The 25,166-nt window shown below is 42.5% G+C and overlaps 1 protein-coding gene across 2 annotated transcripts in view; it reads right to left on the bottom strand.

Moving 5' to 3' along the window:
- Positions 1 to 25,166, bottom strand: part of HDAC4 (histone deacetylase 4) — a 294,548-nt gene that overhangs the window by 156,193 nt on the left and 113,189 nt on the right. Inside the window, exon 1 of one of the 2 annotated variants that reach the window (XM_040357577.1) lies at positions 5,255 to 7,246. The exons of the other annotated variant lie outside the window; for it this stretch is intronic. Coding sequence (XP_040213511.1) covers positions 5,255 to 5,267 — 13 coding nt within the window. The 5' untranslated portion in view covers positions 5,268 to 7,246. Of the gene's footprint in view, positions 1 to 5,254; positions 7,247 to 25,166 lie in introns of those variants that run through there. 2 annotated transcript variants of the gene reach the window in all.

A 25,166-nucleotide genomic window follows, 5' to 3' on the forward strand; every position in this document is an offset into this window, starting at 1 on the left:
CTCCAGTGTGAAAGGGGCCTTAGGGTGGTGTGTGCGCAAAGGTAGTCTGCCTAGAAACACCCACTCCTCCAGCCTTGGACTCGTTTATCAAGGTTTTGATATTTGCATAATAAGTCCCCCCAAGAGCCATTCCACTGCTAGTGTCAGGGCTAAGGGCTCTTGAGAGGAGTATCGAAGACAGGGTGCTGGAAGCTATGTACAGCACCATGCAGACCACTCCCATCAACTGTGACCTGCCTGCATTGATTAGAGAAGTGAGGAGGACCAGTTGATGATGCTCAATGGGTCTAAAATAAGGTATATAATGACAATTCTTTTTATTTAATTATTATAAGGAAAATCTAAATGCAATGTCCTCTCTAACCAGGCTTCAACTTCAAAACCAATGTCCAGCTCTTTTTGGCACGAAGCTTAGCCCCCAAGGCCATCAAGCATTCCCCCAAAGCCCTCTTTACAATGAAGGGGGCACTATCACTCCTAAAAGTGGGGGACAGCTGTTCATTTGCCTATCTCTGGGTTACAGACGTCCCAGACCTGTGGTTTCAATTGATGGTTTCAAAGGGGTACAAACCTCTAGCACCTCACCACTGTGGCCAGTACCACCGTAAGATGGGTTCAAATGATCCTACGCAAACCAAAACCCCAGTGGGGGTATTTGTCCTATTCTAGATTTAAAATTCCTCCAACCTACTCCAAAATGTTGCATGTAATCCACAAGGTCATTAATTGCCTCTTAGATGAGCGGAATATCTGGCATCTGTGGGCATCCAAGATGCCTATCTGCATGTTCCAATTTACACACCTCATTAGCACTTTCTACATCTTCTGCATTTTTACCTGGTAGGCCACCACTTCCAGTTTGCATTAATGCCCTTTGGCCTATCCTCTGCTCCCAGAGTGTTGGCCAAGGTCTTGGCACCTATGCTTGCGCTTTTCAGGACTCAGGGCATCCAAGTCGCAGGCTATTTATAGAACCTTCTTCTAAAGGGCTCCTCTCCCTTCTGGTTATCAACAAATGTCCACAGGACAATTCAGATGCTCCAGACCTTTTAGATGTCTATGCAGTCCTCATCCGCAGATGTTATAGCAAGGTTTCTTAACCATTTTACTGCGGAGGAACCCTTGAACTTTAAAGTCTCGAGGAACCCCTGAAATTATGTTCAGATATACAGCTTATGGAATATTGGTGTGATCGGTGAACTGTTGATATAACAGTGATTTTTATAAATTGCATTGATGTAATGACAATTTTTTTTAGAAATGACATTAAAATAATGCTATTAGCTCTGCTTGTCCACAGATTAATTTAAGAGCATCTTGTTACAAGCGTATGGAATGGGATAAGGAAAGGTATGACCCTTAAAGCATTTTTAGGCCACAGGTAGATGCAAATGTATGTGGGAGAGGCCAGAAGTTTGGCTATGGAAACGTGTGGTGTGGTAAAAAATGCCTGTATATGGTTGGTGCATAAGAACATTTTGTATGATGCCTCCCTTCTTTGCCTTTTGATTAGGCTGAATGTAATGTGTTTCATTGACGGTTCCAACATCAGAACAATGAGGATGGGTGAGAGAGAGAGGGGGCAACCTTGGTGGGTGCCTCAGTTAATATGGCAAAAAAATTGTGAAAACCATGGTAGCTAATCAATGCAAGAGGCTGGAAATAAGTTGTCTGGACCCATGTGAGGCAACCCTCCGCAAATCCCTATTCGCAGAAAACTGCTAGCGCTCTTTTTAGTGCTGTAACGCCTGAAAAACTCCTCAGTGTGAAAGGGGCCCAAGTAATGCGCCAAAACTCCATGATTAAGCCCTGGTTCACACTGGGTACGATTTGGAACGATTTGAGATGCGATTTGACATGTCAAATCGCATCTCAAATCGGCGGCAATTGTCGGCAATGGCACTGTCCTAATCAGTGCGACGGCGCATCTGCGATTTCAAAAAGTAGTTCCTTTACTACTTTTTGCGATTTCGGGCCGCGATTTACATTAAATTGCGGCCGAAATCGCGGTAAAATCGCGCATTTTACCGCGATTTTGAATTCGCAGCAGTGTGAACCTAGGCTTAATGAGCTAAAATTCACTGCAAGAAAGGGGCAGGCCAGGGACAGCCAGACTGAGGTGATGCTGGATATCTGCCAACCAGAAAATAAAACAAGTTCTATCAGACTTGCTGCAGCTTCTGGTGTACACTGAGAAAGTCACAGTGTGCAGTGAAGTCAAACTAAGCTTTTAAAAGAAAGTATGGCTTTTTTATTTTTTGCCAGATTCATACTTACTCCAAGTGGATGCAGCATTGGTCCGATGCTGCATCTGTCAGCGAACACTGCAGATGGCTCGGTTCTCACAAACCCCCGAGAGGAGAACTGCTGACTATCAATCAGCAGCTCTCCTCTTTGCTCCTCCACACTCACTGGGGCTGAGCTGTGGAGAGGCGGGAAGTGGGTGTCTCAGGCTCTCAGTGGCTTGCTAATAGGCTGAGACAGGTATCAGTCAAGGCACCTGGCAGATCAAGACTCAATTGTCACGATGATGTGGTGCCTGGACGAATTCCAGCGAACTTCAGACTGCTCTCTAATGAAAATGGGTCACAGGAGTGCAAAACTAATTGCACTCCTGTGACCCATAGGGGAAGTCCAGCCAAATGAGCTCAGGCTGGACTTCTCCTTTAAGTAGAGAAGAGCCTGTACAACCGTAAAAGGCCATAGGCAAGGCTGGAGTTCAGCTTATACTATACAAAACACCTTTTATTGGCAATATTTGCAAATTTTGAAGATGGGGGAAAAAATAAATTAACATTCAATACTCTTGTCAACACTGTGGTATAAGTTGATAAATATGCATTTCTACATGCCATTCTCAGGATGGTATGTTGAAAAGATTTTAGGAGCATGATTTGTATGTTCCTGCTACATTAAAAGACTCTGGGAGACTTAACTGCTCATGTGACAAGCCATGAAGTTTATACTGGAAATCCATAGTGCAGTATTTTTCAGACTCCTGTACAATGGTGGGCTAAGATGCTTCATGCTTGTGTATATTAGCACATTAGTCTGACAAAACACTAGCAGATTAGAGTTCATCCAGTTTAACAGCAACAGTTATATCTAAATTACTGTACTTCCAATTACTTCACAAATGCGCCGGTCTGACATCAACTTGGCAAACATGTTTCAAACAGACTTGTAACAAAAGATTTGGTGTCACTTCTGTGATGTACAGTACTGAGGAACTTCAGGTTTCGCCTCAGTGATTTACACACAAACCACAGACACGCTGTTGTTTGACCTGAGGAAACACTGTGGTTTCTCTCTAGTAGACACTGTGGTTGTGAAAAAGCCCAAGTGTAACGCAAATCCCCAGAGACCATAGCCAACTCCTCGGCCACACTTCAGGCACCATACGCTGCGCATGAAGTCAACTTTGATATTTAAAGTCCTATTAATTCACAAGAATCTGTTTGAAATCAATAAAATCTATTTTAAGAACTTTTAATGCAACAAGTGATTTTAAACCTTGGTAAGTGAAAATTTGTCAGAGAGACTACTTAGAAAACACACATTGTTATTAAGCAGAGGCTCACCGTTTTTACAAAACAATGTTTCATGCAAGAAAGCAATTTTGTGCTCATTTCGTACAGAAGGGTAAAAAAAGAAAAAACACATTTAAGCATACTGTTATCAGACTAGGGAAAAAAGAACTGGCTGCTATGATTATTGCACTTTGAATATTGCTTTCTACTCCCTATAATGCCATCTTCGTGATGCATACACACCATTAACTACAATCCCATTTACAGATACACAACATATTGAAACTGATCACCAAAATAATAGAAAATGATTAGATATACACAGCATTAGGAATTACAAATTGCTACATTTGGTCTTTATTACGATTACAGGGCAATATTATATAATCATACTCAATGACTAAAAAAATGTACATCTCCCATTTTAATTAGAAGATTGTAAACAAACTAGTTATCTTTGAATCATGTATGAAAATGTGCAAAATAGTTCTTCCAGAAGAACGATTTACATCCACGCATAATAAAAGGAAATGCTTTTAAATTCAGAAGTTTAGCCAGAACCAAAGAGGATCTTTCAGCATTCTGTCTTTACATGCATGGTATGGTGTAAAGATGTAGAAGGTGGGACCATAACAATTAATCACCACACAAAGAGAAGAAGCTCTAGCTGGAAACAACACATCAAACCTACTTAAACATTTATGCCTCACCATTAGCAAGAGACTAGGGAGCACTGAGAGGGGAGGCTGCAAAGCTAATATTTCTGTCGATAGGAAAACGATAGGACCTTCCATCCCCACCCTGAGCTTCCAGGAACTGCTCCTAACCTACAACTCGCTACAAAGCAAACATGACTTGCAGCAACACTCATTCTTTTCATGCATGACAGCAGATTTTAAAATGTTAAAATCACGGTTAGAGAAATAAATCTAATTTGCACAAACTACCACACCACCAGATAATCGTGTTTACAATATATGCTTTACAATGCAGGTTTTAAAAAAAGAGTCCATTCAATTACTTTCTTGAGAAGACACTGGGCTTCTTGGTTAATTGCAAAAGACCCCAACACAACACAACACTGTGAGTGATTTCATCGCATGTCAAAGATTAGTGTCAATGTCTAGAAGGAGGGTGGAGCCGCATCTGTTAACCTCTTAGCAACACGAACGGCGGTGTTTAATGCTGGGTTCAACTGATTGGCTAGATTTGACATGTAAATCTGCTTGGTTTTAATGTGCAGTGATAAAGCAGGGGTTACTGTGTGGGGCTGTGTAGTTTCTGCATACCTAATAATAATTGTGTATTTCAGTATGGGTCACTATGTGTCTAATCAATTCATCGGATATACTAATTATATAGTACTATACTTTTAAATAACTAAAGAATATAAATGTGTCTCTGTTTACAGACCTATGAAAAGCAAGAAATGCCAACATGCATTCAATGAATCCCAACACATATTCAATGCAATGTGTGCACAGATAATAGTATCATGGTAATCTACAAACATTTGAACAGTTTCACATACTATAAACAGTCTTTAATACTATAAACTATATAGACAAAGAACTAATAAAAAAAATGCATATACATAAACACAATTGTGTAAGGCTATTTTCATAGTTTATCCAATTTCATGAAAAAAAATGTTTCTTTTGCAAAAATAAGTAAATACTTGATTCTGTGCAGTCTAAACAAAACAAGGAAAATGCTGGACTTACAGACAGTCGGCATGCACTACAGTTGTCCTCTTGTTCCCAGAGACCCAGAAAAAAGCACAAGACTTGTGCAGAGATCCCAAAAGATGTAAAATAATGTGGGTAAAATTAATCCGAGCACAGAGTAGAGCTGCCTCCTGCTGAGCTGTGAATAACTGTGTGTTGCACAACGCAAAGCAGCTTGATTTGCTGTCTGGGTGAGGGGGCTGGACAGATCTGCACACAGGACACTGAAGACAAGTAAGCGAGCTTCAACAGCTGGGAGACCAAACAAAGCATACTACCATGCTGGAATATACCCAGATAGCTGCAAGGGCTAAAAACCCACCACTACCAGCTTCCTGTAGAAATGGGATACAACTGCACCAGATCAGGTTTAAAAATACTGAACTGCGAATGATTGACAACTAAAAACAAGCTGCAGACAAAGAAATCTGCACTAAAGACATTGTCTGAACGCCAACATACACTGAGCAAACAGAACCGATAGCAGTTCACAAGAGGTTATTAATGCTCTTCTTTTATAAAAGGTACACAACAGCAGTAAATGAACTTCAGTAGCTATTACATAACCTGTAATAAACAAAGATGCTAGCTGGGAAAGGGTTAATACAACACAGATCGGATATGGCGAGGCAGAATAGGCAGACCCTCTGTAAACAGTCAATACAGAGCAGATGTGAGCATGTCCAGGAAGCCTTCCTCGTGCAGCCCGCAGTGCTGAAGATTAACAGCTGCTAGCTGCATTTCCCTCCAATTGAACAGCAGCTGCTCTTCTGACAGCCCCATTTTTAGAAATGAGGAGGTGGATGGATGCTGGTAACAACTGCTATCTAATCCCGCTTTGCACAGATCAATTACCTGCAAACAGTCCCTTCATTGTCTACAACACTCGCCCTATAAATATCACAAAAACACAAACAAGCCTTCAGGTATTCTATACATCTATTCCTTCAATGTAACACATTCAATGGAGTCTAATCCCTCGAAGGCCTCTATGCAAGGCACGCATTTTAAAGTGCTTCATGTGTAAAGAGCACACAAAAAGACTTGCAGGTAAAAAAAAAAAGACCAGATCTTGTAAATCTTTGTTAGTGTACAGGAGATAAACTACTTACTATTGACTGGGCACTGGACCACACCCTTGTCATTGTAATCAATGGCATACAGCAAATGAAAAATCATGAGCTTCAACACAAGTGAGGACCCTTCATGCAATCTATGCGCTATTCTGTGAGAACCAATGCACTTCCAAACACGCAAATCAATGTGTACGGGGCGCAGGTCACACCACCTTGCAGATTGGAAGGCTTTCTGAAATCATTGATCCTACACAGCTAATTGCTATGAGGAGTTAACATTTAAAGCACCAACCAACAATAATCTAAACGAACACGGCACACCAAATACAGAAAGTTATTGGTTTTTTATCTTTTTCACACAATCAATAAAACTTGAAGCTCAGTCCAGCTTCAATGGTCACATAAAAACAATTGTTGAAATGAGTTTAGCTACGTTAAAACAGCCGTAGAGTTTAAAAAAAAAGAATACAAAGTGTTTTATGAAACGCCACTTATTAACGATGTTACATTGTGATGGAGTTGTCACAATGTACAGAGCCAATCAGAGAGGTTCTGTACCTTGTGAAAGCTCTGCACAAAATCAAAGACGTCACAAAATGTCAATATAGCCAGTATTTACCAACAGTCAGCCCATTTACAAAGGAATACGGCCCCCCTTCACACCGAGGGACTGATCGGGTCAGACTGGCAGTTTTTCAGGCGGACCCGATCGGACCATTCTTAGCTCTTAGCGGCAGATGACAGTGGATAGGTGCCCGCTGACACCCGCCAGCATCCAATCCTGTCCGCCAAGAACAGTTTGTTTCTGTTTGTCCGTCCCATAAAGAAGAGTGGGCAGATCTCGAATTTAGCTTTGGATAGAGTGGAGAGGGATTAGAACATCTGTCAGCTTTTAGTGCCGTCTGTGCCCCCGTTAAGGAGATTCATCCTCTCTATTTGTTCTGTTTACCATTATCATTGAGAGTGAGGGTAAAAGAAAATCGTAAAAAAAAAAAAATCAGCGATTTCTTCTCACGAACTGCTGTGGCAGGGGTTATAACCCTCCCCCTTTTTTTGAAAAAGTGTTGCATATAGTTGTACTTTAATAAATATTTTCTATGATTTTATGCTGAAAACTTCCCAATATGAGCTGCAGTGTCTGGGAGGAGCATGTGAGACACAAATGAAGGAGGATTTGGATCAGTCAGAGGCGCTTGCACATCCTAAAGTTACTAGATATGGGACTTGTTTAGAAGGTCTTAGAGGAGCCTTTATTTGTGCTCATTAAAAATATATACCGTATTTATCGGCGTATACCGCGCACTTTTTTGTCTTGAAAATCAGGGCAAAATCGTGGGTGCGCGGTATACGCCGATACCCGCGCCAAGTTTTGAATACTGCGCCGACATATACCGAGCGCAGTACACTCGTGTATTGTCGGGCAGTCTCGGGGCCTCTCGCGCTGACGTCCTGGACGTACAGGGCGTCAGTGCGAGAGTAGACGAGCCTGCCCGACAATACACGAGTGTACTGCGCTCGGTATATGTCGGCGCAGTATTAAAACTCGGCGCGGGAGGACGCCGCAGAAGGACGCCAGACCCGACGAAGAGGACACCCGAAGCCGCAGACGGACGCCGGACCCGACGATGCGGCCGATGGACGCCGTGCAAGACACCAAAACTGTAAGTACAAAAAAACTTTTTCCCACATATATAAAAAATATATAGAAGCACATCCATTCCTCCTTACTGCAGTTTCACTAGTGTTGCCCATCAACAGTAGCTTCAAAAGCAAAAAAAAAAAAGAAGATGCAGTCTGTTCTTGATCCATTTCAAGGTCTTTTGCTTGCAGAAACTATTCAATAAGCAAATGCACATGTGTAGCTTAGCAGCCTAGTTAGGTCTACGGCATTTGTGCACACCACAGAAATGCAGTCCGAATGCGTTTGACGCTTTTCTGCATGTGCGTTTGACGCCGTCCAGTGCATTCCCACACCTTTTTCCTAAGCTTGAATAAGGACGTGTGCGTTCCAGTGCGTTTTTGGTGCATTTTACAGCGTTCCAGTACAGTCCAGTGCAGGAAAAATGCAGCATGTTCTACTTTTTTTTTCTGGAACTGGAACGCACTGAAAATGCAAGCACTGGTGTAAACTATGCCATTGAAAACCATAGAACCTACTTTCCATGTGTTTTTGATGCAGAAAAAAAAAACGCACTGGACAGCATGTGGTGTGAACTAGCACTTAAAGACAACTTGACCTGTGGAAGTTATACCCCAAAAAAGGCAGAATACATTATAATGATGCAAGAAAGATCACAGAGCTGAATTAATGTGTGCCTCATATCTGCTTAGAAATTAACATTAGACCCCTTTCACACTGATGCGCTTTTTAGGCGTTTTGGCGCTAAAAATAGCGCCGGTAAAGCACCTCTTATGCCTTCCCAGTGTGAAAACCCGAGTGCTTTCACATTGGGGTGGTGGGCGTTTGCTGGACGAGAAAAACAGTCCTGCAAGCAGCATCTTTGGGGCGGTGTGAACCGCCACGCCCATTGAAATGAATGGGCAGCTCTGCTAAAGCACCTAAAAAGCGCTTCGGCGGCGCCGTTAACCCCTTCTTTGGGTTAAAGCGCCCTGCACCTGCCCGCAAAGCGGCTCTGCAGCGCTGGTAAAGCGCCGCTTAATTGAGCGGCACTTTGTCGCGACCATAGGTGGGAAAGGGCTCTTAATGATTTACTATTTAATGTGGAGCTGCTATAATTTGTGCCTAAATTTTGCCTGGAGCTCAACCTTAAATTTACTTTTAAATAACACGGCTGTAATGCCCGAATTATATTCCATATCGGCCTCCTATTATCCCTTGTCTAGTAGAACCGAGACTAAAAGATGAATTCCAGGAATTGACCACTTTCTAACATCTGCTGGCTTACTATAGGTTAGGTCCAATGAGGTGCATAGACATATCTCTCATCTGACCATTTCATTCAATGCCGGCAGTACAGTTATCACCATACTCCTGGCACTTTACCAGGAGACACACTGCCTTCTGCTACACAGCATCTCTGCCTACCGCGCCCCTCTGCTGCCCACTCACAGAATGCTTTGTATTTTGTGAATAAGTGAACATAATACAAAACGCTGTGTGATTGGGCAGGAGGAAGGAGGAGGGGTAGGGCAGGCACAGTGGATGCATTTAATTCAGCAGCTGCAAAAGCCGAGACCAGAAGGTCCAGCATCAGAGCGCTGGAAGTATAGAGATAGCCATGCTCCGAGAACACAGTCAAAAAAAAATTGTAAATCAAAGAGAAACGTCCACGTGGTAGCATGCACCTCTTTGGACCTAACCCCCAAAAATGCTGAACATTATTAGAAAGTGGCTGAATTCATGGAGTTCAGCATTAAAGAAAACAAAAAACCTTTTGGCTGGAGTTGAAGTTTAACTAGATGGTCCATTGTTTTCTCACTTAGATGCATGCAGTTTACTTCACATGAATTTAAAAATACACTGCAAGGGTTGTAGAGTCTGATATACATAGATGTTAAGGCCTAGTTCACAATGATGCCTGACTTATGTGACTTGGGTCACACCGAATAGCAAAACAAGGGAAATAACATTGCTTCCATTGGTGAAGCTGCAGTGTGACTTTGGGAAAGGGTCCTGTGTTACTTCGGTGCGATGCAGTGACGTTTTTGTGGTTCTTAGACTTCAGTAGAAACTTCTCAAAATCACATCTACATGCATTTCTTGCTGTGATTTTGTGTACAATTTGTGCTGCTGTAAACAGCAAGGATGAGCCTCAGGTTAAGGAGCAAACGTCTGCTCAATCATGATGAACACCAGCCACCGCTCCCGCATGGGGGGAAAAAAACACCGCCCACCAAAAACACACCCTCTCCAGTTGCTAGACACATGCTAAATGACAGCGCAGCTTCCTCCCACTACTGAGGGGACCTGCTTCATGGCTTCCCTTGGCACCATTAGGTCATATGGGGCAGGGGGTCACCCAATGAAGTCATGGGGTGACTCCGCCCCTATGATTCAACATTGCTGAGGCTCAAGCCCCTATGAAATCATGGGGCGGGTCCCCGAGGGATTTCATAGGGGTGGGGTCACCAGGCAATCCCACCCCTTTGTTTACTTAGGGGCAGGGGGAAGCAGTGCTATCGGTTGGCAATGGAGACAGTCATGTTCAAAGAGATTTTTTTTTTTCTGGTGCGGGTCGGTGGCCACCGTTCATTGTGACAGATGCTCCCCACATCATGAGGGCATTTGTCTAGTATGTCTCAGCCAGGTGGGGGCCTCTTGTTTGCACCTCTTTACCTTTCCTGGCCTGCTGAGCTGCATGCCTAGAGAAGGGTCTGGTATGGCTTTTGGGGGGTACCCTAATCATTTTGTTTTTTTGTGTTTCTTGGTGTGGGGCCCACTTAAAATCCATACCCAAAGTGCCTGGTATGGATTTTGGGGCCCATGCGGTTTTATTTATTGTGTCTTTTGCTTAAATTCTGCTATTAGCGAAGAATCCGCTGCAGACAGCGGGGGGGACTCATCGTTGTTATGACACCAGTGGCTGCTGGCTCCTTAACAACCGAAGACCTGTCCCTGCTGGCTGACAGCAGGGATGAGTCGCAGTAGTAAAACACCCATTAAAAGTGCACCAAGTAGGCACCGCAGCTGCAATACAAAAGCACATTTAAAATGGAAAAAATATATACAAATCACACAGTACAAGTGTGAACCTAGCCTAAATCTGAAAGAAACTTGATAACGTAAACAGCATCAAAATAAAATGTAGATTATTCCATTCCAAAGGTCATATTGAAAATGTTTTCATGTGCACTTTACAACACAAATTATGTCCTCGCTACAATTTTTTTTTAAATTTAACCCTACAACTGCATGCACAGTTTTCTTAATTCTGGATTTTCTACTCTATTCTCTGTATATTAATATATGTAGAGAATAAAAACTCCAATGTCTGCTACACTTTGTGCAGCGATTTTTCAAAATGAAGGGAGACCATACAGTTACAATACAAGAGTAAGCAGAGGGCCCTGCTCGTAGGAGCTTACAATCTAAATACAGGTGTACCCCAGTTTTAAGTACACAATGGGGTTTATTTACAAAAGCTGGAAAGTGCAAAATCAGGCTCACTTCTGCATAGAAACCAATGAGCTTCCAGATTTTATTATCAAAGCTTGATTGAACAAACTGGGGTTAGAAGCTCATTGGTTTTTATGCAGAAGTGAGCCTGTTTTTGCACTCTCCAGCTTTAGTAAATAAACCCCATTGTGTACTTAAAACTGGGGTATGCCTGTACTTACAATCTATCATTTTTAAATAACATCACATTTTTATTGCATTACATTTCTGACCCATTAATGATTTTATGGTGATGTACAACACTGCACATTGATAGTTTAATTATTAATGACATTAATAACATCTGTAGGAATATGGATAGCAGAGTTAATAGCAGTGGTCTATGAAGAATCTCCGATCGTCACTTGGTTGATGTCTGCTGCAGCTGTTTGCCAGCTGTTAACCAGCAAAGAAAAGCTCAGCAGCAGGAGGTCTATTTGTTTCTAGAAGAACCAAGAATTATTCTACCCATATCTAGAAACACATTCCTTAACTCTTTGTATATTGGTCTAGAGCTACAAGGAGTACTTTGTAATATTTGCATGAAGAAACCCAAAATGAGATCAGACTTGTAGTGTAGGAGAACCTGGTTATTTCTAATAAAATCAAACAACCAAAAACAAACCAAACAGCTTGAGGACGTTTTTTTACTTTAATGCAGGTAATGCATTAAAGGGGTTGTAAAGGTACATTTTTTTTTATTCCTAAATAGCTTCCTTTACCTTAGTGCAGTCCTCCTTCACTTACCTCATCCTTCGATTTTGCTTTTAAATGTCCTTATTTCTTCTGAGAAATCCTCACTTCCTGTTCTTCTGTCTAACTCCACACAGTAATACAAGGCTTTCTCCCTGGTGTGGAGTGTCATGCTCGACCCCTCCCTTGGACTACAGGAGAGTCGGGACGCCCACTAACACAGTTCCTTTCTCTATCTGCAACGTACAGAGCGTCCTGACCTCCCTGTAGTCCAAGGGAGGGGCAAGCACAGCCCTCCACACCAGGGAGAAAGCCTTGCATTACTGTGTGGAGTCACAGACAGAAGAACAGGAAGTGAGGATTTCTCAGAAGAAATAAGGACATTTAAAAGCAAAATGGAAGGATGAGGTAAGTGAAGGAGGACTGCACTAAGGTAAAGGAAGCTATTTAGGGAAAAAAATTGTACCTTTACAACCCCTTTAAAGTTGATCGCCAACTTCACTTTCAGTTGATTGTTCAAGTGATTGTAAAGTTGTTTTTTTTTTTAATAACAAACATGTCATACAAGGGTTTTGCACAGAGCGGCCCCGATCCCCCTTTTCTGGTGTCCCCCAGTGGCACTCCTGGCTCCTCCTTCGCATCGAGTGCCCCCACAGAGAGCCGCATTCCATTGACACAGACAGCATGACTCGGCCCGTCCCCCGCGCCACTTGATTTGATTGACAGCAGCGGGAGCCAATGGCGTGCTGCTTACGTCACGTTCTATTCATTTCACAGCGAATGTTTTAAAATGAAATGTTTTCATTTTAAAACTGAATGTTAAAAGCAAGTGAAATGTTCAAACAACATTTTTTCATTCAGCGAATGTACAAAGATTTTTCGTATGAATATTCTCATCCGAAAATCGATGTGTGTATGGCCAGCATAAGGCTTGGTTCACACCTATGCAGTTTGTTTTTGATCTGTTTCTACAGTGCTTTTTGCTGCACGTTTTGCACACGCGATTTTGCTGCGATTTGCATTCTCTGCTTTTTTTTTTGGGCAGATTAAAAAACGCAAATTGCTGCAAAAACACACTACATGCTTTTCTGCAGATTCTCCATTGAAGTCTATTAAACAAAAAAAAAAAACAGTTTTGCATTGAAAAAAAGTAATTGACCCTTTCCAAATACACAGCGGCTGAAAAAAGCATACATGTGAAGGTATCCCATAGGAAACCATGATAAATGAACTGTAGTGTGTTTTCTGCAAAAAGCACCAAAAAACGCATAGGTGTGAACCAGGCCTAAGACATTTAACCAGCGTTTAGCAGCGTTTTGTTTAAAGCCATTTTTAGTTTTTAACCATTTAAAAAAAAATACGCAAACACTGCAAAACGCAGCATATAAACACGGCAAAACGGACGTTTTACTATCTGTCAAGTTTAATCATTTAGGAGCAGTTGTAAAAACGTCCCGTGTACATGGAGCCTTAAAAAGCCAACAGCTAGAATGCCAAATGTCTGAAACTATTACTGCAAAAAAAGCGTAAAAGATTGAAGAACAGAACAAATATATTTTTTAAATTTAAAAAAGTAGTGCGGCAATATAAAACAACAAAAAAAAAAAAAAAAACACATTCACCTAGGGCAGTGGTTCTTAACTCCTGTCTTCGGGACCCACCAACGGGCCAGATTTGCAAGATAACTGAAATACATCACAAGTGATCCAATTTGCTGCTCAGTGATTGCAGTATTCTAGTCTGGTAATACTTAAAATCTGGCCTGTTAGCAGGTCCAGAGAACAGGAGTTGAGAACCACTGACCTAGGTGAATGCAGCAGCGTTCCAATGCTGTATCTGAACCTCACCGCCTCTAGACTAAGGCCCCTTTCACACTGAGGAGTATTTCAGGCGGTATAGAGCTACAAATAGCGCCTAAATACCACCTGAAAAACTTCTGCCCAGCATTCTCAATGTGAAACCCCGAGGACTTTCACACTGAGGCGATGATGCGCTGGCAGGAGAGAAAAAAATCTCCTGCAAGCAGCATCTTCGGAGCGGTGAGAGGAGAGGTGTGTATATCGCTCCTTCCCATTTAAAACAAACAATGGGAAACTGCGGTAATACCGCCTGCAATGCGCCTCTTTTTCGGCCGCTAGCGGGGGTTAATACTGCACCGCTAGCGGCCGAATCCCGCGGCAATTACGACGGTATATATACCGCCACCCCACCTCCACTGCCCCGTGTGAAAGAGGCCTAAGAACTGTGCAATTTAACTGGAGTTCCACCCATAAATGGAACTTCCAGTTTTTGGAACCCTCTTCTCCCCCCCCCCCTCCGGTGTCACCTTTGGCACCTTTCAGGGGGGAGGGGGAGCAGATACCTGTCTAATACAGGTATTTGCTCCCACTTCCTGGCATAGATTACCTCTGATCTACGCCACTTCCGACGCCTACTCTGTACCCCCGCTGTGTTCAGGGCGACACACAGCTCCCATAACACAGCAGGGACCACTGAAGACGTGCAGCGCAACTCGCGCATGCGCAGTAGGGAACTGGGAAGTGAAGCCACAATGCTTCACTTCCCGATTCCATTACAGAGTATAGCGGCAGCAGCAGCCGATCGACGAGTGGCAGATAGGCTTCGGCTGCCAACATCGCGGGCGCCCTGGACAGGCAAGTGTCCCTATATTAAAAGTCAGCTGCTGTATTTGTAGCTGCTGGCTTTTAATTTTTGTTTTGTTTGTGGGAACTCTGCTTTAAAGACTGTGGCTCACACAGTTCTCAGTCTTCAGTGAGCATAGAACCGATGACTTGCTCTCTTGCTCTGCCCTTCCACCGCTCACTGGAGTGCCAGGTTGTGCAGGATGACCGGAGTAGCTGGCTCAGGCTCTCAGCGGCGCAGTTGAGAGGCGGAGCCAGCTGCAGGTCCAGACATTGGGGTGGATTCTGACATTAAAGTCTGGACCAGCTGAGTGACATCTGGGTCATGGTAGTGCAGAACTAACTGCATAAATAAAACGTATGTCAATGTACTAGTAATGTTAACCGCTGAACAAAAATATATATTTCTATCAAAAAAAGATTAATATTTCTGAATACTGGTGCACAAAAAAAAAAAAAAAGTATATACATACATACAATAGCTGCACATCTAACAAATGTAAATAAAGTCATTTAAAGTGATGTTCAAGTGACTGTAAACCCTTACATTAACCCAGTGAAGTGATTGACCCGAGATGAAACCAATCCTCCAGTTGTACCAGTTTATCAGCAGTCTTCTTCTCTCTACATCCATTCAAATTGCAGGATTTCTAAAGCTTGTCTGAGCTGTCAGAAAAATGTAGTGGAGAGCTGAAGTTACTCTGCAAAGTTCATGGAGGAGAGCTCCAACAGTTGATTGGCGGGAAAGTGACACACCCCTTCACACAGCATACGGGAACAGCGTTGAGGCTGTCAATCAGCTGGAGCTCCCTCCCCATGTCACCTTTTGACTTATGCCGATAGCAGAGGAATGAAGCAGCAGACAGAAATTACACTGTGCTCTTACGGCAAGTACAAAATATAGAAGGATATTGCTTTGTTCATATTTCATGTCTGAGGTTTACAACCACTTTAAACTTTTTTTTTTTTAAATAACAAACCTGTTCTACTTTCCTGCTCTGTGCAATGGTTTTGCAAAGAGCATTCTTAAAGGGGTGGTTCCACCTAAAACAAATTTCTAACAATACATTTGGAAGACTGCTTACACTGCGGGTAGGCTGGCTTTTTTTTTTTTTGTACATACCTCGATCATATCGCATATCGTCGTTTCATCCCTCGGCTACCGGATACGAGTCTTGCTGGACCTAGTTGATTGACGTTCCTCCGACGGGCGCATACTGCGCATCACGACTTTCCGACAGAAGCCGAACGTCATTGCGCAGGCGCCGTATAGAGTCGGCTCTATACGGCGCCTGCGCAGCGACGTTCGGCTTCTTTCGGAAAGTCGTGACGTCAAGTATGCATCGGTCGGAGGAACGTCAATCAACTAGGAATGCCCACCGCCACAAGACTCATACCCGGAAGTCGAGGGATGAAACGGCGATATCAAGGTATGTACGAAAAAAGAAAAAAAAAGCCAGCCTACCCGCACTGTAAGCAGTCTTCCAAATGTATTGTTAGAAATGTGTTTTAAGGGGGAACCACCGCTTTAAGCTTTGTCTTCTAGGGTTCCCCACCAGCACTCTTGGTTCCTCACAGTTTCCGAGTACCAAAGCTCCAGCAAGTCCCTTGCTAAGGTGATTACTTGTGCAAGCTCGCTCCTGAACTCCATTGCCTGTGTCCATTGATGCCTGCTCTCCCCTTCTTGTCATAAGATTTGATTGATAGCTGCAAAAGCCAATGGCTCCCTCTGCTATCAATCTGCACTGTGAAGAGGGAAAGAGCCACTGCTACCCTGTACAGCGCTAGATTAAAGTAAGGCTCAGGTAAGTATAAGGGGGGTTTAAGATTTTTTTTTATACCTTAATGCAGAGAATATATTAGGGTAAAAAAAAAAAAAACCTTAAGGCTTTAGAAACACTTTAATCATGACACATACTGTAATCTTTGAACATACAAAGAAACTATTCTGCACAATGCCAAAACCTGTGGGTGTGGCAGTTATGACAAAATAAAGCTTCCTACCTTTACATAATCTTGCATCACTCTATACCATTTGGCACAAGACAGATTTTGCGTGTTATGACTCAACAAATACAAAATATACATTTTTTTGGAGCAGTATGAACATGTTAACAATAAAACAGCAATGCAGGCAAGGGGCCCCTATATATTACAATTAACTGTGCCATTTTGCAAAATACTGTGTAAGTTGACTGGCACAACGGTAGTCCTCTGCTGGCACCAATGACGCCTGCTCAATATACTACTATATTGTTTACCTTGGCTTGACTCTAAAAACTTCTGAGACACAGCAGAGCTTGGATGCCTCCTCTCAACGTCACAGCAGTGCATGTCTCTTTATCAAAAGCATGCATGTGTGCAGTGCACGCTCTTTTCTTGGCTGGCGCATAAGCGGCGCACACTGCTGTGAGAATCCAAGCAGAATGACACAATGTATTGTAATATATTGAGCTCCCCTGTCTGCATGGGTTGTTTTACTCATAAGCAATTTCTACTAAGGAAATAATTTTCCATGGGATTGTGGACTCATTACTTCTGCAGCGATTTGTAGCTTAGCTGCTGAGCGACTGCATTTGTACATTGTTTCATGCAGATGACTGTCAGAGCTACACAAAGTGAGCCCACATGTGAACAGGTAAGGTGGGATTTCCCAGGGTTTAGGGTCTAAGCACCCACAAGTTTCAACAAGAGCTCCTGATGGTGAAGATAGTATACCATCCCACATGGAAGTGATGCAAAAGTACTGACGAGTCTGAGGCAGGCAGAGATGGTAAAGAAAGAAAAAAGCCAAAGGTCAAGGCAGACGGCAAATGAGAAAATTTAAGGGATGGTAAACAGAAATTCAATTGAAGCAAACAGGCCAAACGAGAAATAGCAAGAGGGAGCATAGAGACAAAATGATAACGTTTCTCATTTGTCTCCAATGGGAGCTGATCTGAGCTTGGGGGGAGACTGAAGGCTGGGCAGGAAGTGGTCAAAATATTACTCAGTTGGTGAGGCGAGAGACGTCCATAGTTCTAGCTTTGTGCAGCAAGAACAGAGAGCACAAAGCCCATGCTTGTAGAACCTACATGTACCAATATACCCACAGCAGCAAGGAGGCAGGAACAAACCACAAGCTTTTGGAACCACAGGTAACAGCAAAAACACAAGTGACATATCAGCGCTGTGACAGTACCCCCCCCCCCACCACCACCACACTCTCATGTGAAGTTAAAGTGGAGTTCTGACCAAAAGTGAAACTTCTGCTTTAAGGATCAGTTATTTTTAACAGAAAACAGAGCTTATATGTTTAAATACAGTATTTGTAAATCCGACTGACTGTTTACATGTTAAATGTTTTTTTTTTTCCAAAAGTCTTCCCATTGCTGTCAATGGGAAAACGCCACTGTCGCCTGAAAAAAAGGGTCCGGGACTTTTTTTTCAGGCGACAGGCGTTCGGCGTCTATGAGATGTGAACCATCTCCATAGACAGCAATGGGAATTCTCCCCTCTAGCGGCAGAAGCGTCCGGCGTCGGGCGTTTTGTCGCTCAGGTGTGAATGCAGCCGTAAGGTCAGCAGGTTTGCTACTGCTTTAAAAATGTAACGTAAATAGTCAGTCAGATTTCCAAATACTGCAATTAAGCATATATGCTCTGTTTTGTGTTGACAATAACTGTGAAATCTAAAACTTTGGTGGGTGTAACAAGATGTCCGCTTGCCCCCTTCACACTCTATCATTACTGTGCAATGGTGTAGAAAGATGGCGGTGACGAAACGTCACTTCCGGAGCAATCTGTGATGGGGAGCCGAATGTGACAACACACCGGCGCCATGCAGAGGAGAGGGAGAGAAGCGAGGCTTTGGGTGGCCAACATCGCTGAACCGCAGGACAGGCGAGTATCTTTTTATTAGGAGTCAGCCGCTACACTTTTTGTAGCTACTGACTTTTAAAAAACAGAAATGGGTGGAACTTTAATTTACGCAAATCTCGGATTCTAAATACGCCAGAGGGAGGCCCCTTTATTTAACCGACTAGAAGGGCTTCAGTCTTGAGGAAAGATATTGGGTTCCTTTACCAGATGTCTCTGTTCCCTGTTTGGTGAAGTATTTTCTTTGGAAGTTTCCTCTCATGTCTGCCACTAAAGTCTGCATTAAAGAACAAGTTCATCTTTGGGAACAAGTTGCATGTTCCACCTGTCCACATGTCCTGCAGTGGTTCAGCGATCTGACCTCTCACTGTGACAGCAGGACCAGGAGAAGTTCCCATGTACATTAAACCATCACTTTTTGATGTAGGCTCCACCCACACAGCTGAGTAAAAATGGAAGGATGAGGTAAGTGAAGGAGGACTGCACCAAGGTAAAGGAAGCTATTTAGGGAAAAAAAATTGTACCTTTACAACCACTTTCATAAAATGTGGTTTTACCGAACGCACCTCACCCTCTCGGAGAAATACAAGAACTCCTTGAGTCTAGTTCTGCATAAGGGGAAAAAATTTGATCATTACCCATCCCTTTACCACAACCCCCCGCCATTTATTTTTTTCTGCTCATTCACTTTTTTGCTCTTTGCAGATTCACTGAAAACATTAAACTTTTTGGTGGAGTGTTGGCTGACCCCCACTAGAAATGTATATCTTCACCGTCTCTCACGTCTCCCATCATTTTACCAATTCAGCTTTGCAGAATGAGGTCCCATTATATGCAAAGTCTCTAGATTTGTAGTTGGCTTTTATAGACACCTTGAGCTACCACTTTAATATGACTCAGTAATGCTTTATGATTGTTGACATTTGGCTAGTTTTGTTGATCTGGATGAATGACTTGTGTAACACCTGTTTACATTGTAGCTTTACATTAAGAATTGAGATCCAGTAATGCATTGCTTTAAAAAAAAAAAAAAAAAAAAAAGACATTTTCTATACAGCTAATGAGTACCTTTATGTTAGTTTTCTCTGATCCTCTGCTCGGCAGCACCAAGTCTAAGATACAGAGGAGCAGCAGTATTAGTCAGCCAGCCTCTAGTGTATTGCATAGATCAGTAAATCAAACCATAGTAACAGGAGGAGATAGAGGGATTACTTCATCAGTATGGCGGATGGTAAGGATTTTGTTACCAAGCTGTAGTCTACATGGGTGCAGAAAGATTAGGGGTGTATGGATAACCAAGATTATCTCAACAGAATTGTAAATATTTTGGCAGGAAACTAGTTCATGTATATCTATTTCAGCTGTGCATTTAAAACTGACACTAAACCATATCCTTATTCGCCAAACATAATCCATATGCAACCAACACTTAAAGGGGATGTAAAGGTTTGTTTTTTATTTTCTGAATAGGTTCCTTTGAGCTAGTGCATTGTTGGTTCACTTACCTTTTCCTTCAATTTCCCTTTTAAATGTTTTTTTTTCCTTTGTCTGAATTTTACTTCCTGTTCCTCCTCAGTAAGGTGTTCAGTAAGCTGTTCTAAATTACTTTCCACCGCTCGGATGATGGTGGAAAGCTTACTGAGGCGAAACAGGAAGTGAGAAATTCAAACAAAGAAAAAAAACATTTAGAAGGGAAATTTAAGGAAAAAGGTAAGTGAACCAACAATGCACTAGCTTAAAGGAACCTATTTAGAAAATAAAAGATGAACCTTTACAACCCCTTTAAAGGCCATGTAATCTGATTTTCATGAAATCATTTCTTGATGCGTTTTTCTGCTGCTATCTTGTAACATCCTTGGTGAGCTCCCAAACCTCTACTTTTCCCCTTCACTACTGTTTGGGTTGGAATGTGCAATGCATGTTAGTTGTGGACATGTGCACTGATCTATGCATACTACACCTCGGGAGCATGCAAGAGAGGTGGCCATGTTTGTACATACAGTGGGATAATGGAGAAAACATGTAGCCATCCTCTAACAGGAAGTCAGATCACTTCACAGAAATTGAATTTGGAGATATAAAAAGGAGGCTGAGAGCAAGAGAAGGGACTTTTTTAAATTAAGAATACATCATTTTTATACCAGAGTTTGGGGTCACTAAGTGCCTGAAGTTGATCTCCCTTCTACCTCAGAATATTACTGTGACTTCAAACTAACAAAGCACATAACAGAGTTATTATATAAATATAGGCAATGCTTACAATCATTCTTCCAGAAACCCCAAAATGTGAAATAATTTTTTTTTAACGTTTTACCCGCTTGAACAATTCTTTCCTTATAGTACATCACAGGACACAGGTTTGGCCAAAGGATCATAAGCCACCTACAGGTGATTGGACATTGGCAAAAGCAAGCCAATACCCAGCCCTGCATAACCACTCCCATCATGACAAATTTGTAGCAAGCATTTTAGGAAAAGTCCCATGTCTGGTGACATTTCAGGAAAATAATTTTACACGCAAATAATCGTAATTTTCTTTATCGTACATCACAAGACACAGGATTGGCTACTACTTTGATCTATTGGACATTGAAAAGCCATCTCCTGAGGAGTGGACAACACAGCAAATAACATCCAACAGGCCCAAGTATCCCAACAATAAGAAAACAAGGAGAGGCCCAAACTAACAGAGCCACCTAAAGGACTTTGTGCCCGAAACGGACATCCAGCAGACCAGGCGGTCACTTTACAGACCTGAGCAATTGAAGAATGGTGTTGGAACGTCCAACAAACATTGATGCTTCCGGTAAAGAGAGCCCAGCCCAGAAAAGGGAGCAGGTTTTTGTTTTACGTTTTGGATACAGTACAGAGCAATTGCAACACCAGTTAGGTTACTATTACAGTCTGTAAAACTGTTAAAGAGATTCACCCCATTTGTTCTGTATACCATTATTACCAAAAATGAAATAATACCACATTTTGGATGATCAGTGATCACCAAGCAGGAATAGAGAGGAAATCTGCCAATGGGGACACGATTTCCGATGACCCTAGTGACAACGGTCTGTCACTTTATAGGGATTTTCTCACAGTTCCTGTTGTGGCTATAGGACAGGAAGTGACATATCTCTTCCTAATGGGACACAGATAGTAAAGAAAAAAATTGACATGGGGTTATCCTTGCTCTACTCTATGCAAAATGATAAAATATTTTGCCTTTAGTTCTACTTTAAGGCCTGAGATATTAGTTGGCGTATCCAAATAGCAATGGAGGAATGAGAAGCAACCTTCTCCATACAAGAGCCCTCGCTCTGACAGGATAAAAAAGTCAGAATAAATAATAGAGGCTGTAGCCAACAGAGATACTCTCACAGCCCAAACCCCATAAAATCAATGGACATCAATCACTGCAATGGTTTTCGGAGCAGGGCATAAATATGGTAACACAATGTTCTGGTTAAGGTGGAAGGAAGATCAAAGTATGCATTAGTAAAAAAAAAAGATTCACTCAGAGTAGAGAAATGTCTACCACCTAAAGACAAGAACAAAAACATAAACATAAGCTATGATGGGGGTAGGAAAGGTTATTCAGGGCTGTTTTTCAAGTTTGGTAGAGCATAACCCAATATTGGTCTAATGCCACGGACACACAGTCGTTTTTTGTGATAAAAAAAAAAACATTTTTAAAAACGTGATTTAAAATGACCGTGTGTGGGGAAAACGCTGTTTTATGTCTTCTGAAAAATGACAAAAAAAAAATTCGAGCATGCTTCAATTTTTTATGTCGTTTTTCAAAACGTTGTTTTTTGTCATAAAAAATGACCGTGTGTAGGCTAAAACGACGTTTAAAACGACATTTTTAAACCCGCGCATGCTCAGAAGCAAATTATGACGTGAGCTTGAATGGAACAGAGTGCCGCCGTACGTGCTGAACGCAACCACGCTTTGCTAGAGCATATATAAAAAAATAAACATTAATAATAATTATTTTTGCTTAAAACTTTATTACACAGCAATCTTTTAGTTCTTGAGTCTGATTTTTCTCAGGCCAGTTTACAACAAAAACACACCTTTATTTTGGGGGTAGGACTCATTATAACTTATGAAATAGTTCATTTGCATGTGCTAAATATTCATAGCACCCTAGACACGCAAGCTTTGTACTCTTCAAGCTGTGAATGTATGAAACTTTGCTGTTATACAGTTATTATATGCTCATAAAAGCTCTTAAATGAATAATAAGCAATGTTATACTTTTTCATTTATAGAATTCCTGTACCCGACTGCCTACAGAAGCTATATGCCAAGCTTTTGCAATAACTAAATAAATGTTGGATTTAAAAAGGGAACAGAAGCAAAAACATAAAGAGACAAGAAATGAGCTGAACAAAGCACCCCGCAAAGAATTTACATGAGTTTGGTATTACGTAAACACAAAGAACAACATTAAAGTGGTTCTAAAGGCAGAAGGTTTTTTATCTTAATGCATTGTATACATGAAGATAAAAAGCCTTTTGTGTGCAGCAGCCCCCTAATACTTACCTGAGCCCCCTCTCGATCCAGCCATGTTGAATGAGAGCCTTGGCTTCCCGGGATTCTCCCTCCTCATTGGATGGGAAAAGCAGCAAAGCGTCATTGGCTCATGCTGCAAAGTCAGTGAGCCAATGAGGAGTGAGGGGTGGAGCCAGACCACAGCTCCATGCTTGACTGGACCACAGGGAGCTGTGGCTCAGCACGGGTGCCCATATAGCAAGCTGCTTGCTGTGGGGGCACTCAGCAGGAGGGAGGGGCCAAGAGTGCCGAACAGGGACCCGAGAAGAGGAGGATATGGGCTGCTCTGTGCAAAACCACTGCACAGAGCATGTAGATATGACATTATTTATTAAAAATAACAAACTGAGACTTTAGTATCACTTTAAAGCGATGTCCCCTGAAAAAAAAAAAATTAAAAGCCAGCAGCTACAAATACTGCAGCTGCTGACTTTTAATATTAGGACACTTACCTGTCCTGGAGTCCAGCGCCGTCCGCAGCAGAGGACGAGCGATCGCTCGTCCTCTGCTGCCCCCCACCACCATCCTCGGTGAGGGAACCAGGAAGTAAAGCACTCTGGCTTCACAGCCCGGTTCCCTATGGCGCATGCGCGAGTCACGCTACGCCGTGCTGACTGGTTCCCGCTGTGTTCTGGCAGCCGAGTGTTTCTCAGAACACAACGGGGGGGGGGATCTGACGTCCTGCCCGCAGTCTACCCGCAGACTGTGTGGCCGGAAGTGGGTGCAAATATCTGTCTTTAGACAGGTATCTGCACCCCCCTCCCCTTGAAAGGTGTCAAATGTGACACCGGAGGGGGGGGGGGGTTCCGACAAGCGGTAGTGGAGGTGGAGGGTGGAGCTCCGCTTTAAGAACAATTAAACCAGGGTTTGACAAATTTGCTTGGAATCTAAGAGCCAGCTAAAAAAATTAGGAGCCAAAAAACGCACCCCGTCCCGCCAAGCTCGCGCGCAGAAGCAAACGCATACGCGAGTAGCACCTGCATATGTAAATTGTGTTTAAACCACACATGTGAGGTATCGCCGCGATTGGTAGAGCGAGAGCAATAATTCTAGCCCTAGACCTCCTCTAACTCAAAACATGCAACCTGTACAATTTTTTTAAACGTCGCCTATGGAGATTTTAAAGGGTAAAAGTTTGTCTCCATTCCACGAGCGGGCGCAATTTTGAAGCGTGACATGTTGGGTATCAATTTACTTGGCGTAACATTATCTTTCACAATATAAAAAAAATTGGGCTAACTTTACTGTTGTCTTATTTTTTAATTAAAAAAAGTGTATTTTTTCCCCAAAAAAGTGCGCTTGCAAGACCACTGCGCAAATACGGTGTGACAAAGTATTGAAACGACCTCCATTTTATTCTCTATGGTGTTAGAACAAAAAATGTATATAATGATTGGGGGTTCCAATTAGAGGGAAGGAGATGAAAAACACATTAGAACTGCTGTTTTGCTACTTGTAGTGTAACTACTTGTAATGCCAACAGCCACCACAAGATGGCGCCAGATCACAGAAGAAAGCTTAGGCCTGCAGAAGGCCGCAAAGCCGCGGCCTCAATTACTGGCCAGCCCGCGCCGGCCGGTAGTTGAGGCAGCGGCTTTGCGGCCTTCTGCAGGCCTAAGCTTCCCCGGGCGCCAGGTCACAATTTCTTGACGCAATTGCGACCGGGCGCCCGGATTTTGTCGAGCCCTGAATTAAACCACCTTTTAACTAACTCGAACAAAATTAAAATGGAAACCGTGACTAGAAAGCAATGCAATTCTGGCAGGTTTGATGAGGTTTAATGTTGATCAAAGTAAAATGATGCACTTGGGGGCTAAGAATATGCATGCATCATACATACTATGGGGAGTACAACTGGAGGGGATTCGTAGTGGAGAAGGATCTGGGGGTTTTGGTAGATCATAAGCTCAATAATGGCATGCAATGCCAAGCTGCGGTTTCCAAAGCGAGCAAAGTCCTTTCTTGTATTTAAAGAT

This window comes from Rana temporaria, chromosome 6 (genome assembly GCF_905171775.1).
Source record: "Rana temporaria chromosome 6, aRanTem1.1, whole genome shotgun sequence".
NCBI lineage: Eukaryota > Metazoa > Chordata > Amphibia > Anura > Ranidae > Rana > Rana temporaria.